The sequence below is a fragment of the Chenopodium quinoa genome, unplaced genomic scaffold, assembly GCF_001683475.1.
Source record: "Chenopodium quinoa cultivar QQ74 unplaced genomic scaffold, ASM168347v1, whole genome shotgun sequence".
Lineage (NCBI taxonomy): Eukaryota > Viridiplantae > Streptophyta > Magnoliopsida > Caryophyllales > Amaranthaceae > Chenopodium > Chenopodium quinoa.
The window spans coordinates 386,988-402,160 of record NW_018744143.1 but is presented as its reverse complement, the minus strand read 5'-3'; the positions used below and the strand labels follow the sequence as shown (position 1 = coordinate 402,160).

The 15,173-nt window shown below is 34.4% G+C and overlaps 1 protein-coding gene across 1 annotated transcript; it reads right to left on the bottom strand.

Moving 5' to 3' along the window:
* Window positions 1-10,035: 10,035 nt before the first annotated feature.
* LOC110693152 ((-)-germacrene D synthase-like) lies at window positions 10,036-13,468 on the bottom strand. The gene is made up of 7 exons (XM_021870272.1): window positions 13,185-13,468; window positions 12,407-12,680; window positions 11,924-12,296; window positions 11,603-11,821; window positions 11,319-11,457; window positions 10,977-11,225; window positions 10,036-10,505 (listed from the first exon to the last, which is right to left on the bottom strand). The coding sequence occupies exons 1-7, from the start codon at window positions 13,284-13,286 to the stop codon at window positions 10,209-10,211; spliced, it is 1,653 nt and encodes a 550-aa protein (XP_021725964.1). The 5' UTR covers window positions 13,287-13,468; the 3' UTR covers window positions 10,036-10,208.
* Window positions 13,469-15,173: the final 1,705 nt, after the last annotated feature.

Here is a 15,173-nt window from a genome sequence, read left to right as displayed (position 1 = left end):
TCTTTTTATTTTTTAAATTAAAATCATATTTATAAATAAGAAAATTGAAATAAAAATCTACCAATTACAATTTGACACGTGTCACAATTAACCTATTAAACAGGTTACCAACTGGTCACTTTCTATTTTGAGCAGATCCGTGTTAAAGGTGGTTTTATTTCGGAATATTCAAAAGATTGTTTTATTTTTGAAAGACCGATAAAATGTCATATATTATTCTTGAGAATTTTTCCTTATTATTTTGTTTAAACATATATACGACGTATATAATGTGCTAATACACTCTAATACTCCGTATATAAAGTTAGATGGTTGTGATGTGGTTGCTTTTAACTTGAAAGAGGCGGTACGGCTTAGAGAAAGAGCTAGCAGTACGTACTTAATAATTGGGCCCTTACTATTGCCTTGCTTCTCACGAGGAAATCTGTTAAGTTGGGCCACATTTTATTTTCTATTTAATTGGGCATATTTTAAAGGTGTTTCTTATTTCTGTCGTTTCAACTTGCAACCTACCTTCCACATGCTCACTCGTTGATGTAGCCTACAACATGTCGTAATTGAATAATGTAAGTAAGAGTGTTGTCATTTTTCATTAAGCTTTCTTGCATTTGTTACAATAATCAATGACTAGAAATGACAATAGAGTTGTTGAGTCGTTCTGAATAATGGATTTGAGTTGAGTAACTTCAGATGTAAGGAATGATTTGAAATCGGGCCTTATAATTTCAAGATTCAGGTTTTATTCAATTCTAAATTGGAAAAGATTATGGCAATATTGAATCAGTTTTTATGATGGGTTCTACCACTACACATGCACATTAATTATATTTTTTAAAAAATTTAACTGTGACATATGTTAAGTAGAAACAATCAACGTAACGATTAAGTATTTATTATATTACTCCGTACTAAATTATCTATTAATTTGGTCCTGATCAACTTTTCCAAGTTTGCAATAGGACATGACATTTTTATCAAATTATCCGACTAGTGAACCACAACAAGACAATCACAATTAATTTGAAAAGCCCCGCAAGTATGCCACACACTCTACCAATATATCTACATCACAATCAATGTAATTGAGTACATTCCAACTACATACATAAATAGCAATATTTGTACATGACTCACCATTTGTCACCTTTTTTTTGTAAGGATGATGATCGTGAATATAGAAAACATAGAAAGGGGGATTTGGGCGACACATGTCCCATTAGTTTTGCAAATGTTATATTCGTTACATTTACCGATTTACAATTTTTTGAGAAAAAAAAAGATAAAATAGGATATGGAGACAATTAGTCAGTGCATCACCAATTTCAGAAATATGAATTTCCCTATACATGTGATCAATCAGAAGACGACAAAAACTTTTGTGTACACTAAGTGTAGATATAATACTTCGTATTGGTGTATCTCGAACAGTTTAGAATAACTTCTTTTTATCGGAACAACTTTTAAATATAAATTTATTATCGATGTATTGATAAAAGCTTGATAGAAGATATAGATCTTAGGATTGTTGTCCAGTGTCCACGAAAGAGTGACTCAATAGTCAATATGTATGGAAACATAGACTTATTTATTACTCGTATGAATACAATGAAATTTGGGTTGATAATATCTGGGTTGTTGGGTTAATGAGCTAAACATAAAATGCACACTGTGGCTACTCATTCAAATCATGTTGTTGGACTCTGGGAGTAGCTATATATGTGAAGTTTGTGAACACATTTAATTTATTGCGAGGAAGGCACAAAAGCGAGAAATGATTTATTCATTACTCGATTCTTTTATAAAATTGCAACGTACTAGTAGACACTTGATTGTGTCTCCCCAAAAACAAAACCCAGTGATGAGTACCTTTCACGTATTTGATTATCGAGTTAGGTGAAAAGTTGAAGAGTCTCGTGAATTCCTCTAAGCCTTAACTATTTCTAACCTCTTCTTAAATGTTTTAATCCAAATCATTTATTTCGTGCCTTTAAACCCAAAATCATTCATTTTGTGTCCTCTTTATAAAAATGTCCAAACCAGATTATTTTGGTCCATAATCCTGATTCAAATATTGTGTAGTTGGATGGGGCATTAAAAGAGCTTTCCAACGATAAGTTATAAGCCTAAATCCGAGTTATAACGAAGAAGTTATGGCCAAAATACTAAACCGAGTCTTACCTACGACCCAATGACCATGTGGAGGGTCCATTAACCATAACCTCATTCCTAATCCAAATAGGATTTATTGTTATTTTCTAGAATCCTCTAAAAGATTCTAATTTATCCTGTTTTAGAAAAGATAAAGATTAAGAATTCAACTTTGGGTAAAACATTTGTTTTCAATAATTTTAATCCTGGTCAAACTAAAATACGTACGAAAATTTGATTAACCCAATTCCATTGGAAGTCGCATTCCGTACGAATTCAATCTTTTGAAAACCATCGCTGAGCAACAGCGCCATCGCGCCGCGACAAGGCTGTCGCGCCGAGATGGAACCTGTTTTACTTTGATTTGATGTCTGACTCTTTTCTGACCCTTCGACCCTCTTTTTTCCTATAAATAGAAGTCGTTTCACCCCGTTTTCATTCACCAACAATCATCATCTAATCCTCTCTCTAAGCTAAAAGCTTATTCTCTCTATCTCTTTCTTTCTAGCCTTAGCCTAAACACATCACACACGAGTCTTGAATACTCCTAGCCAATCTCGAAGTTGCCTTCGACCTCGACGTGAAAGGTTGATAGTTCTGAGGGTTTGGTCCCAAATCTATATCTCAATTCTTATTTGATTTTATTTATTTGATTTGATCTTTTTTGAAGTTACTAACGTGTGTGTTGTTTTGATAGAGAGAGGTACGAGGCATCAAAATGAGTAATTTGATCTCCCTAGTATTATTATTTTGATTCCTAGTATCATGTTAGGATGTCTTTATGATTCCTAGTATTATGTTTAGGGCGTTAATTAATATTTCTAATATCATGCTTCCTAGTATCATGTTTAGGCTAATGCTTTGATTATGATTTTCATTAGTGACATACTAGGGTTTGTTATTAATCTGTAGTATCATGTCTAGGATGTTGCTATTAATCATATTATGATGTTTTGATTATGATGATGATTTGTTGTGTCAAAAATTATTATGTTGCTTGATTATTCATGATTGATTATTATTGCTTGATCACGCCCCTTCTTGCATGCTTAAAGGGAATTTGTATTTGAAATCACGCCTAATAAGATAATTAATAATTTTTTTTAGGTTAATATGATTTTAATTCAATTGATCACTAATAATAGGTTTATTTTTGCATTAATAATCAACCAACGTAGATTAAACAGGTTTAGGATTAACTTGTTGTATGTATGTTGATCAGAAAGTTCACATGAATTTAATAAGAATTAAGTATAGGCCGATTTAGGGCGGGTTCAATCTCCTTAGGTTCGTATCATCATCCCCGAATATCCAGTCATGGTTTCGGACCACTATGGAGTTAGTGATGTCCGTGATCGTGAATGGGGTGTAACCTTCACACCCGTGAACGGTTTACAAGTTCCTAAAACATGTTGGCGACTCTTTTATCTCTAACTTCCTTCCCTTTGGACGCCACCATGCCTAAAAGCATGATCACAATGAGGCTCAAAGTTGATGTTTGAAAAATTCCCTACAGTTTTTGGCGACTCCATTGGGGAGGATTTCTAATTTTGATTCCTAAAATTTTATTTTGGCAATTGACTTTAGAATGAGTGGATGAGACTTGAAAGATTCTAGATATTCATGTGCGTTATTTTGATTAACATTGTGGCATAAGCATAAAAAGGTCCGCATTGGAAAGACCATCTGAAATGCGTCTAAAACATAGAATCGAAAAGATACTACGAAAATTGGAAAAAAATCGTACAACACAAAAAATTGCCGCAACGCGCAGGAACTGTCGCAAGACGGTAGGGTTCATCGCCATGTGACAGACCCTGTCTTCTTGCGCCGAGTTCTCGCGACATCGAGCCAGGAGTCTTCCTTCTTGTTTTGACCGATTCCAGTACTGTCTTGACGATTCTACTTCCTGATTGGGTTTTCCCTTCTTTTCTGATTCCATATGTGTTTTACATATGGCTTTATCCCTTGGGAATCTAACCAATCGAACGCTCCGTGCAACGAAGGGTACATACGAGTTTGTGAATTCACCAAACCATGGAAGCAAGTCTAACTTGCGGGGTTCCATCTATACGTGCCAACCCTTCCAAAGGTAAGGCTTCCGCGCGATGCATCCGGACTCATAACCATGGACCCTCTTTTGACTTCCATAATCCCTGAACTTTAAAGAACTAAAGCCATGGTTAGGTTGCAAACTCATTACATCATATTGTGACTACTTGAATACTTGTGCATTCCTTGTGCATATCTTACTTGTGATTAAACTAACCTCTTGTGTTTGTAAATAAAGTCTTAACCAATTAACCAATGACTAAAAACGGACTTTGCTTAATTAATTAGTTAATTTGAACTTATGAAGTCTAAATATACTTGACTTAGCGAGACTATAGGCTTATACCTTCGAGAGAATTACCGAGAACAAATTAAATTAACGCTCCGTTATTCGGCACGAAAATTTAAGTTATGCTGCGAAATGCCAGTTTCATCGCGATGCGACAGTTTTTTTCGCGCCGCCACAGTTCCATCGCCATGCGATGGTTCGGTTTTTTCTTTCCAAGTCTGCGTGTCGAGTCTAAACTTCATAATTAGCGAATTTAATGCATAATCGAGTCCTTAACTTAGTCTTTGTTTGAGTCCAATCTCATAATTACTCCATGGTCATTACACGAGTCTTGAGCATGTCACTTTCACTCACGAGTCAATGCACACACTTTGTATAAGTCTTTCACCATGACCATGTCTAGAGTCTTGTGTGCGTTTTTCCGTCATTCTTTTTAGGGGGGTAAGTCGGATATAATCCTCCAAACATAAACCATGTTTTCTTAAAAACTTCCCCATACTTGATTCCCAAAATATGTACCCATTTTTTGCTTTTCCAACCTAAAGAGTCAATTTGAGTCAAGTCATTAAAAGAGTCAATGATTTTATTTTACAACGCTTGGTCAAGGAGAGAAGGTTGTTTAATCAAGGACAACACTTTTATTCAAGTACTACTCTTTGATAAACCGATTCGACACAGAAAAAAGTTCGTAATAATGGCCAGTTAAGAAAAATTCGAGAAGCTTCAGGAGACCATGAATGGACTTGCTGAGATGCTCAAGGGACTCACCACTCGAGTCGACGACCCTAACAAGCAAGTACCAGTCGAAACCATCAAGTGCATGGAAGATAGCTTAAGTCAAATCTCTAATGAGTACAAGTACTTTGGAATAAGCTCCAAAAGGGTCTCAGTGGATAAAGAACTTATTCCGCAAAAGTTCCCTGCCAATGACATCCCTAAATTCAAGGCCATCGACAATCCTTACTTTCATTTGAGGGATTTCGAAACAATTATGGAGATTAAGGGGATTGACAAGAAGGTTTTCCCCTCACTTTTCTCACTTTCTCTCGAGCCAATATGCCAACAATGGTTCTTCTCCATGGACACCGAGAAGATCACTACTTGGGAATCTATTACACATTCTTATTGATAGATACAAATGTAATATTCAAGTAGAAACCGATCATAGGGAACTTGAAATACTTAAACAGAAAGAAAACAAAGGTTTCACAGCCTTTTACAATAAGTGGAAGGAAACTTCTGCTAGGATGATCGAAGTTCCAAGTGAGAAAGAATCTGTAAGGGTGTTTATCAAAAACCTCCAAGAAAAATACCAAAAGCATTTGAAACATCAATGCAATTTAAATACTTTCAAAGCTGATTATAACATAGGCATTGAAATTGAGGACGACCTTGCAAAACAGAAAGCTGCTAACAATAGTAATAATAGTGGTTGGAAAGGAAAGAAGAACGACAATCCTTCTTCTTCCAAAAACACCCACTCTAGTAACAATGTTAGTACCTTTAATCTAAATGACGTCCTAGCCATGAATAATCAAGGTTAAAGAAAGCAATTTAGAAGAGAGTTCACCCCCATCTTTTCCAAATCTAATCGTGCACCCTTTCCATCCTTTGTTTTGCCTTGAATATTCTTTAGTGTTCCCACAAGAGCATCACACACATTCTTCTCTATATGCATCACATCAAGAAAATTCCTAACGTTATGTTCTTTCCAATATGGAAACTTCCAAAAGATTGATTCTTTTTTAAAGAGACCGGTTGAGTCCGTAGCTTTTTCTATTTTTTCCAAATACCGTTTGTATACCCTTAACTCGAGCATAAACCTCCTCACTGGTCAATGGACTAGGCACAGTCCCCTCTTCCACTATCCCATCGAAAGCCTTTTTCTGCCTACGGTATGGGTGATCGTTCGGGTCCGCACGTACACCTCTTTGTGACAATTATCAAGGTGTATGCTTGGTGCGTCATCAATACAAATGGGGCATGCTTTTTTTCCTTTGTTCTTGTACTCAGACAAGTTGCCATATGCAGGAAAATCATTAATGGTCCACATAAGGGCTGCACGCAATGTGAACATCTCATTCTTATGAGCATAAAAAACGGAAACCCCTTTGTCCCACATCTTTCTCAAATCGTTAACAAGTGGCGCAAGATAAACATCTTTGTCATTTCAAGGTTGTCTTGGCCCCGTTATTTGCAGTGAAAGTATTACATACTTACATTTCATGCACAACCCATGCCTTAAATTTCTGACTTCATTACCAAATTTCGCAAACTTCATATCAAAGTTTTTCCATTACGGAGAGTCAGCTGGATGTTTCAACAATCTGTTTTTCTTTTTCCCTTTGCATGCCACCTCAAGTTTTTAGCGTTTTTTGGTGTTGAGAATAGACGCTTGAACCTTAGAATAATGGGAGATACTAGAACACCTTAGTAGGAGGTCCTTTCTTACCAGCATTGCAACTCATGCACTTGTAACGCGACTTCTTGCATCGTGGACACTCCTCCAATTGTTCATATTCATTTCGATAAAGAATACAATCATTAGGATATGCATGTATCTTCTTATACTCCAAACCAAATGGACACATGAGCTTCTTTTCATAATAGTAAGACTTAGGAGTTTAATTTCTGTTAGGCAACATCTCACTTAACGCGGTCAACAAAGAAATAAAACTAATATCTGTCCAACCATGCTTCGACTTAATGTTAAAAAGTGTTAGTACGGGTGAGAGTTTGGAGTTTTTTTTGCACCCAGGATACAAAGGCTTTTTGGAAGCCTCCAATAATGACTCAAACACATCACCTTCAACACCATGCATCATCTCATCCACCTCTTCATCCTCGATCTCATCCACCTGATCATCCTCGACCTCATCCTCAACTCCATCCTCACCATTATCAATAATATATTCATCATTCCCGTATTCCTCGTCCACACGAATCTCATCGCTTCTGTCATGCACATTATTCCCATCAACATCCCCAATGTACTCTCCTTCTTCACCATGCCAAATCCACACATGGTTTTTAAGCCTAAACCCACAACAAATTACATGATCTCTAATGATTTCAACACTATTGACCATCTTCACATTATTACAATCAACACAAGGACAATAGAGGCAACCGACACCCATTCTGCGCTGATAAGATGTTAGCCCTCTCGCAAAACTCTTGAACCCCATGAAAGAATTCCAATGTATGACGTCTACTATACATCCAACCACGATCCTTCTCCATTTAGTAATAAATCGTCTCTAAACATAGAAACATATTATGAATAATGTATGATTACTACATATATTATGTCAATCAAATTCAAGTACACACCATGCATATACCATTCATATAGTGAAAAAATGCATGCTTCCAAAGGGTCCTTATCACTCCAACCCTATCCCATCCTTGAACGTCTAATCTCACTAGTGAATGCATGTCGACTTTCCAATTTTAAGGAAAATTCGGTAGCATTTCCCCCCAATTCTCCAAGTATATGATGTAGGTAATTACTTACCCAGCCACATATGTACCTAGAGAACATGGTGAGGAGATGGTAAGCCAAGATGTTCCTTAAAATCGAAAAAAAAAGACATACATTCACCACCTAAGTGAGAGTAAACGTTTAAGAACAGTCCCAACCAGGGACTATTCAAGACTTCTCCTAATGAGAAAGCCTTGAACGGGTATCTAGGCATATGCTGATGCAAGCATTTTATAGTTGCATTATTTATTTGTCATCAAACAATACACAAGTTATAATAGCATGAAAAACTTTTATTAACTGGATAAAGAGAAAGAAATATAACTTTGTAAAGTTTATAATTCATACCAATATATCAAGTACAATGGATGTAAATTTCTAACTTTCCACTTGAGCTAAATATGTAATCTTCAAGCTAAACTTGTGCTATATATATATATATATAATAAAAAAAAAACAAATACAAAAAAAAAAAACAAAAAACAAAAAACATAAGTTAGTAATTATTTAATACTACATACATTGCTAAACTATAACACATCATTCATCAAACTAACAATTGCTTATCACTAATTTATTTAAAATTTAGAGTAATTTATGTAATTTCACTAATTTATTCCCTAATTTATAACACAATTGCTAATCGCTAATTCATACTAAATTAGAAATTTGGGAAATAATATAATTTTTGTAAGCTAAATTCAACCACGTTATATTTTACTTACCAAAATTCAACTAACTAACAAGGTTACTAATCTCTAATTTATTCAAAATTTCCCATTAAAACCACCTAAAATTCACAAAAAGAAACATATAATATAGACAATTTAAGTAGCAATCAAAATTGGGGTTAAATTATATTGAAACCCTAGCTAACTTAGTTTGCTCATATGCCCAATAATTGTTCAAAATGCAAAAGAAAATATAGGTAGAGAATTGAAAATAATTGTTCAAAATGCCCAAATTTAATACTAAGCCTAGGTGGAAGAGGTGAGAATATCCACCATAATTGGAGGTGGAAGGGGAGGAGAGATGGAGGCAGAGGACGGCGGCTGCTCCTACACAGGTGGCCGGTGGAGTAGGCGGTTGTGGTGGATGTCGGGCCGGGGGCTACTCCCTTGCATGCGCTGCTGAAAGCTTAATGAAGAGGGAAGAGGACTTCACGGTGGCCGTTGGAGGACGCGGTTGTGGTGGATGGGGTTTCGCTGCAGGTGGCGGCAGTGGTGGAGGGGGTTCTGGTGCGCGCAGGTGGCGGCCGTGGTGGATTCAAGAGAAGGGAGAAATGAAGGGAGAGAACAAGAAAGAGAAAGAAGAGTCGTGCGTGGGAAAATGAAAAATGCAAAACAACGGGAAAGAAAGAGAAAGGGGCGGTTTTTTTTTTAAATTCGGACAGATTTGAACCGGTTCGAATAACATAAGTTCGCACCTGTTTGGTTTGAACCGGTGTGATTACTCTTTCATCAAATCCCGCCTAATTTTTTTCACATCGGTTTTTAAAAACTGGTGCTCATTTTGCGGTGCTCATTTATATTTTTCTACTAGTGGGTTATGGTTTGTGGTATATATTGAGCTAGGAAAATGGTTTGAATGGATATTCGAGATAGGAATGGATTGGATTAGGTGGATTGAAATTGAAATGGGCTAGGACTTCAAGCAATTCTTAATCCCGATGCGCAACCTGACTAATTGGCAGTAAAAGATCATTCATCACTGAGTTTGGGTTTGGGGTGACATTTTTAGGTGTCTACAGGTGGTTGGGTTTTTTTTTATTAAATTTTTTTTTGAAATAATTTAATCATTACAAAAAAAAAACCTAAATCTAGTTAAAGTTTTTAATCAAAATAAATCTAAATGTTATGGTTAATTTATACTAATAATTCAGGATTACCAAAGATAATTGAAATTTTTGCTTTTCACCAAAGAGAAAATTAAAAAACTTGTGAGTACCAAAGAGAATTTTCCAAAAAGGATTTAATATTTTATTTGTATCAACAAGATGAAATCTTTGATCGAGAGCTTAAATATTGAGATAAGCTAAAGTTAAGAAACAATACAGTAAACATTGCAAAAACTGATGGTGGATATTATAAATACAACACAAAGGTAAATATTAATTATTAATATTATACATGCATTTATGTTCTTATCAACATAAATCATATATTTATAACCAAAGGTAAATTTCTCAACACAAAAGTAAAATTTAAGGTAAAAGAGACACATAAAATTTATAATTTATGATAATGCAATAGGATGAATAAGAATTGTGGCAATTTTTTCTTGCGTAAACGTGCTAGTAGTATAGCCATCTTCATCATTATGATAAACGTCATATAATGTCCTTGATAAGTTGGTGAGTCGCAAAAGCAAAGGCTTGGGCACGATTTTTGGCCCAAGTATTTCATCGTTAATGTCCTTCCATGCTTCCTCTATGTATACTTGGAGCCCCCTCGTAGCTTCTTCGATGGAGGTTCCAAATTGATCCATGTAGCAATCTATTGCAGACGAAACATGGTTTCTTTTTTTCTCGAACTATAAAAGAACAATGAAAATGAATAAGTATTGAGATTGAGAGCATTTGATTATAACCGCTAAGATCATTGAAAAATAAATTTGTAATAATGTTATGGACTTATGGTAAGGTGGTGATTGTTGTTAGTAATAGCATCAAAGAACATTTATAGAATCATATTCGCAAGCAATCTTAAAAAAAAAATAAAAAAAAAAAAAACAAAAAAAAATCTAGGATAGATAATTCTTTTTGAGCAAGAAGAGATCGATATTTCTAATAATACATATACTCAGAAACATGATATTTCTAATTTTATTTTGGTAAGCTAGCAAGATAAGTCTAAGGGAAACACCACAATACACTCCATCTATTAGAAATTTAGAATATATATAGTCACATGATTATTATTTTTTTTATTTTTTATTATTTTTTTCGATAGGTAAGGAGAATGTGTCATACCGGACTAGAGTCTCTCAAAGATCCGTACATACCTCATGGCTAGCAATGTCATTCAAAAGCCTGGCGAGTATGCATGAAGCTTTTTGTGCCTTTGTTGTTTGGTCGACCCATTCAAAGGCATCCTTAGTTGCTAACTCCCCCATGCCTAGAAAAGCGGCAACAATTACGTACAAATAGCCGGCGCTTCCAATGGAATTTTTCATGTATTCGTCGAATGTAGGAACAACATTTTGACGGCGCCACATAGCTTCATGCAAGTAAGCTTGACATGTAACGCCCATCTATCAAATAGACTTAGCCATTATTATTGATCAATGTTCTTATATAATTTCTCAAAACAAAGTATATATTATAGATAAAGCTTTAGTATGTACTTGTTTTTGGAGATGATAAACACCAAATGATCGTTGCTCCAAAGCTAAATTTTGCTCAATTTCTTCAAACGTATCTAAGATAACTTGATACATTACTCTCAAGTAGCTCGGAAATTGGTCGATGCAACTTTTGTCCCACCTAATATTTCATGAAGTCAAGATTTCTAATTAGTTCAATAATTAGGTTTAAGAAAATTTTAGGTTCACTTAGTACATATGTTCATGTTAACGAACCTTTGAATTCTTGGTAAAAAAAAAAAAAAAAAAAAAAAAAAATAACGAACCTTCGAATTGCTTCTGTGAAGGGTTCTAACTCTTCGACAGTTCCATAAGCGTCGTAGATGTCATCTACAATAGATATAATCTTGAACAATTTGGTTAACAACATCCTCGCATATGAGTACTTAGGTTCGTAGTACACGCCCAAAATCCAGAAGTAAACCTCTACCAACCGATGTCGTGCAAAAGGTAATTTTTTTTCCAAATCCAGGCTTCTCCACCACCTGTATGTGTTAAGCATAAACCATAGTTTAGAACATTCAAAGAAGTAGCTAGATTTTCTCAATAATTGTATCCAAATTAATTAAGTTACCTCACATATTTACCTGGTAAGATCTCTAAGTTCCTTATTGTGCAATATTTGAAGCAAATTGAAATCTAACTTTGCAAATTTAAGCAAAGTTTCATTGTTGCAAGACTTTGACTCATAAAATGAGATTTGATGCCATGATTCTAGTCTCATAGTACGTCGATGGAGGGGTAATTTCAAGGCATGGGCTACTTGTTCGGCCATGGGAGAGCTTAATTGTGTAGCAAAGGAGGTTAGATGAGTAGTAGCAAATGCGCGAGCTTCATCGAGTGTTTTCTCTCCATGTACTCCTAGATATGATGCTTCATACAAGCTCAATAAGCCTTGCACATCACTTGCTAGACAATCCTTAAAGCTTTTATCCTCACATTTGAAGTTTTCAAATACATCTGGTTTAGTACATAAAAATAAAGAATTAATAATCTTCAAATGTAAATAAAGTTAACATGTAAATAAATTTAACACATAAAATTAAATGGTGATGAAGATGGTGTCATACCACATGAAACATAGAAGCCATGTAGTCGAAGAAGACGAAAGCGTAGTGAAACATAGTAAAGATCATCCTCATAGCTACTATCAACATACAACTTCTTATAGAATTTTTGAAAGATGTCTTCAATTTCATCTTCAAAGTGATATGCTACTCCAAGTCGAATTATGTCATCTAGAAATACAAGCCTTTCTTTTGGGTCCTTGTCAATGACCAATAGTTCTTGGCGCACTAGCTCTTTAAGCTTTACAGCCTCTTGCTCCATTTGGCCTTGGGTAACCTAATATAAGCCAATAGTCAATGAAAAAATGGTAGAAACATATTTAACTTATGGACGATTTCTTTGGACTATATCCTTTGACCTTTTAAGGCTATGTTCAATTCAACTTATATAAGTTGATACGAAGTATTTGCTTATTTTTAAAAGGTCAAATCTAACCCAATTAGATTGGATCGAATTTTATATTAAATTTATATAATTGAAAAGTCTTTAATAATCTATAACCTTACAAATTTGTATTCAAAAAAAGTCAAAATTCGGTTAAATAATAAAATCTAATCAAACCAAATCAGGTAAATTAAACATATATCATAAGACAAAGACAAAAGACCAAAAAAAAAATAAAAAAAATGACTCCCTTAATTACCAATTTGCCATATGGCTTTATTAGGAAACCTCTTTTAAATTTGTATAGTAGAATCTCTCGACCGATAATAAGTGCAGCCCAAACATAATATTTACGAGCAATAATTATGTTACGTATGGAGTAAATGTAAATCATACCGTATCCGGAGGAGTGTAGTTGAAGAAGCGATCGCCCCAAAGGTCTGGATGATAATTTGCAAGAGGACGAACAACATTTGTTTCCTCAATCATGCACTGCATATTTACTCTATTAGAGTTTATTCAATATTGAATCTGAAGTTTTTAGGATAAAGTGTTTTTTGGTTTTCTGAAGAATTATTGAACTCCAACAAAGTTAATTTATAAGGGACAAATTTGTCTTCTATTGTATCTGTTTTTTATTGATCTTTCCATTTGGAATCTTTAGGTTTTAAAAATGAGAAGAAATCTTTTAAATTCCTCTCTATATATAATATCAAATATAGTCATATAAAGTCTAGTTTGATTAGTCTCAAAAGGTATATTATTAATATCCAATTTTTAAAATTTATTGTTGACTTGAGATTAAAGATTTTTACAATAAAAAATTTACATCGATAAATGTAAACGGGAAAATCTTTATGAAATGAAGGGTGTAATAATTTAAGACTCAATTATTTATATTCGCGTTTGTCACCTTCTTTATGTAAATAGTACTACATTTAGGAATTGTTCTTTACTAGAGGTGTCAATTCGGATAACTAGGTGGAGTTTGGGTCGGGTTTGTTCGGGTCAAAATTATTCTTTTAACTCGGATCAGATCGGGTCGGGTCGGGTCAGGTCAAATTCAGGTCATGGCTCATCGAGTCCGGGTCGGGTCAACTCTAGATCAGTTCATGTTCGGTTCGGATAAATTCAAATCGAGTTCAAAACAGGTTTGATCGGGTTAATTTCGGGTCGGATGAATTTGGGTGGGTTGATTTCGGTTTGGTCAAGTTCGGTTTGATTAAGATAAGATTGATTCAGTATTTGGTCAATTCCGATCCAAATCCTTTCCATGTTTGTCTAGATTTTTGTCGAGTTGACCAAATTCAATATCCAAATAAGGTCATTTTTAAACTAGAGTAATTATTGAATTTTTACCTTATAATTGGTTCGATATCAAGTCATTCATGTGTCATTTCTCATATTTTGTGGTTAATTATAACGAAATGCGAAGAATTAATTTTCTCATTCAATAAATTCTTGTATAATATTTATATTGGAGCCAAATTTAAATTGAATAATTATCGATGACTTATCATACCTACGTACATAAGTGAGACGATTAGTAATAATGAACTAGTGATAGACTGATAGATTGATAGATGATAATCACACATGGTGATATAAAAAAAAGAATGTCCTTTTTTTAAGGTATTACTCTTCAATTGTTTAATCTCATGAGGCTTCAAGTACTATTAGTTTGCTTTATTACTAATTCAATTTGTATAAGATATTTGTTAGAGTTTTAGACTTTCTAACTTATTAATAATTAGTAAATTTGTAAATATATAGTAGTATAAGAACTTGAAAAAAAAAAGTCCACAATAGGTTAGGTTTAAAGTTATGGTCGAGTTAAAATTGGATCGGGTTAAAATCAGATCGGTTTAAAATCGGGTCGGGGTAATATCAGTTTGGCTTAAAACAGATCGGATTAAATCGGTTATTTGTCGGGTCATTTTTGGATTGAGTTGAGTTCAAGTCGGGTCAAATCGATTCAGTTTGAGTTCAAGTCGGGTCATATTGGGTTCGGGTTGAGTTCAAGTCGTGTCAAATCAGTGTCAGGTTAAGTTCAGATTAGATCGGGTTAAATTCGGATCGGATTATGTTCAGGTCGGCTACAGATCGGATTTGGGTCCTGAATTTCTCTAGTCAAATCCGATCAATTACAGTTCAAAATGGATAATTTTTTCCGGATCCGTTCGGTTTTGACACCTCTATTCTTTACAACATAATTATGATACTCCCTCCGTTTTTTTTATAAGCTAGAGTTACTATTTTCGTCCGTTTTTTTTATAAGCTAGACTTACATTTTTGAAAATCTCTTACAATTTAATAATATATCTTTACCCAATAATGTCCCCATTCTTTCTTATTTTATCATTTCTCAGTCCTTCAATGGTTCCC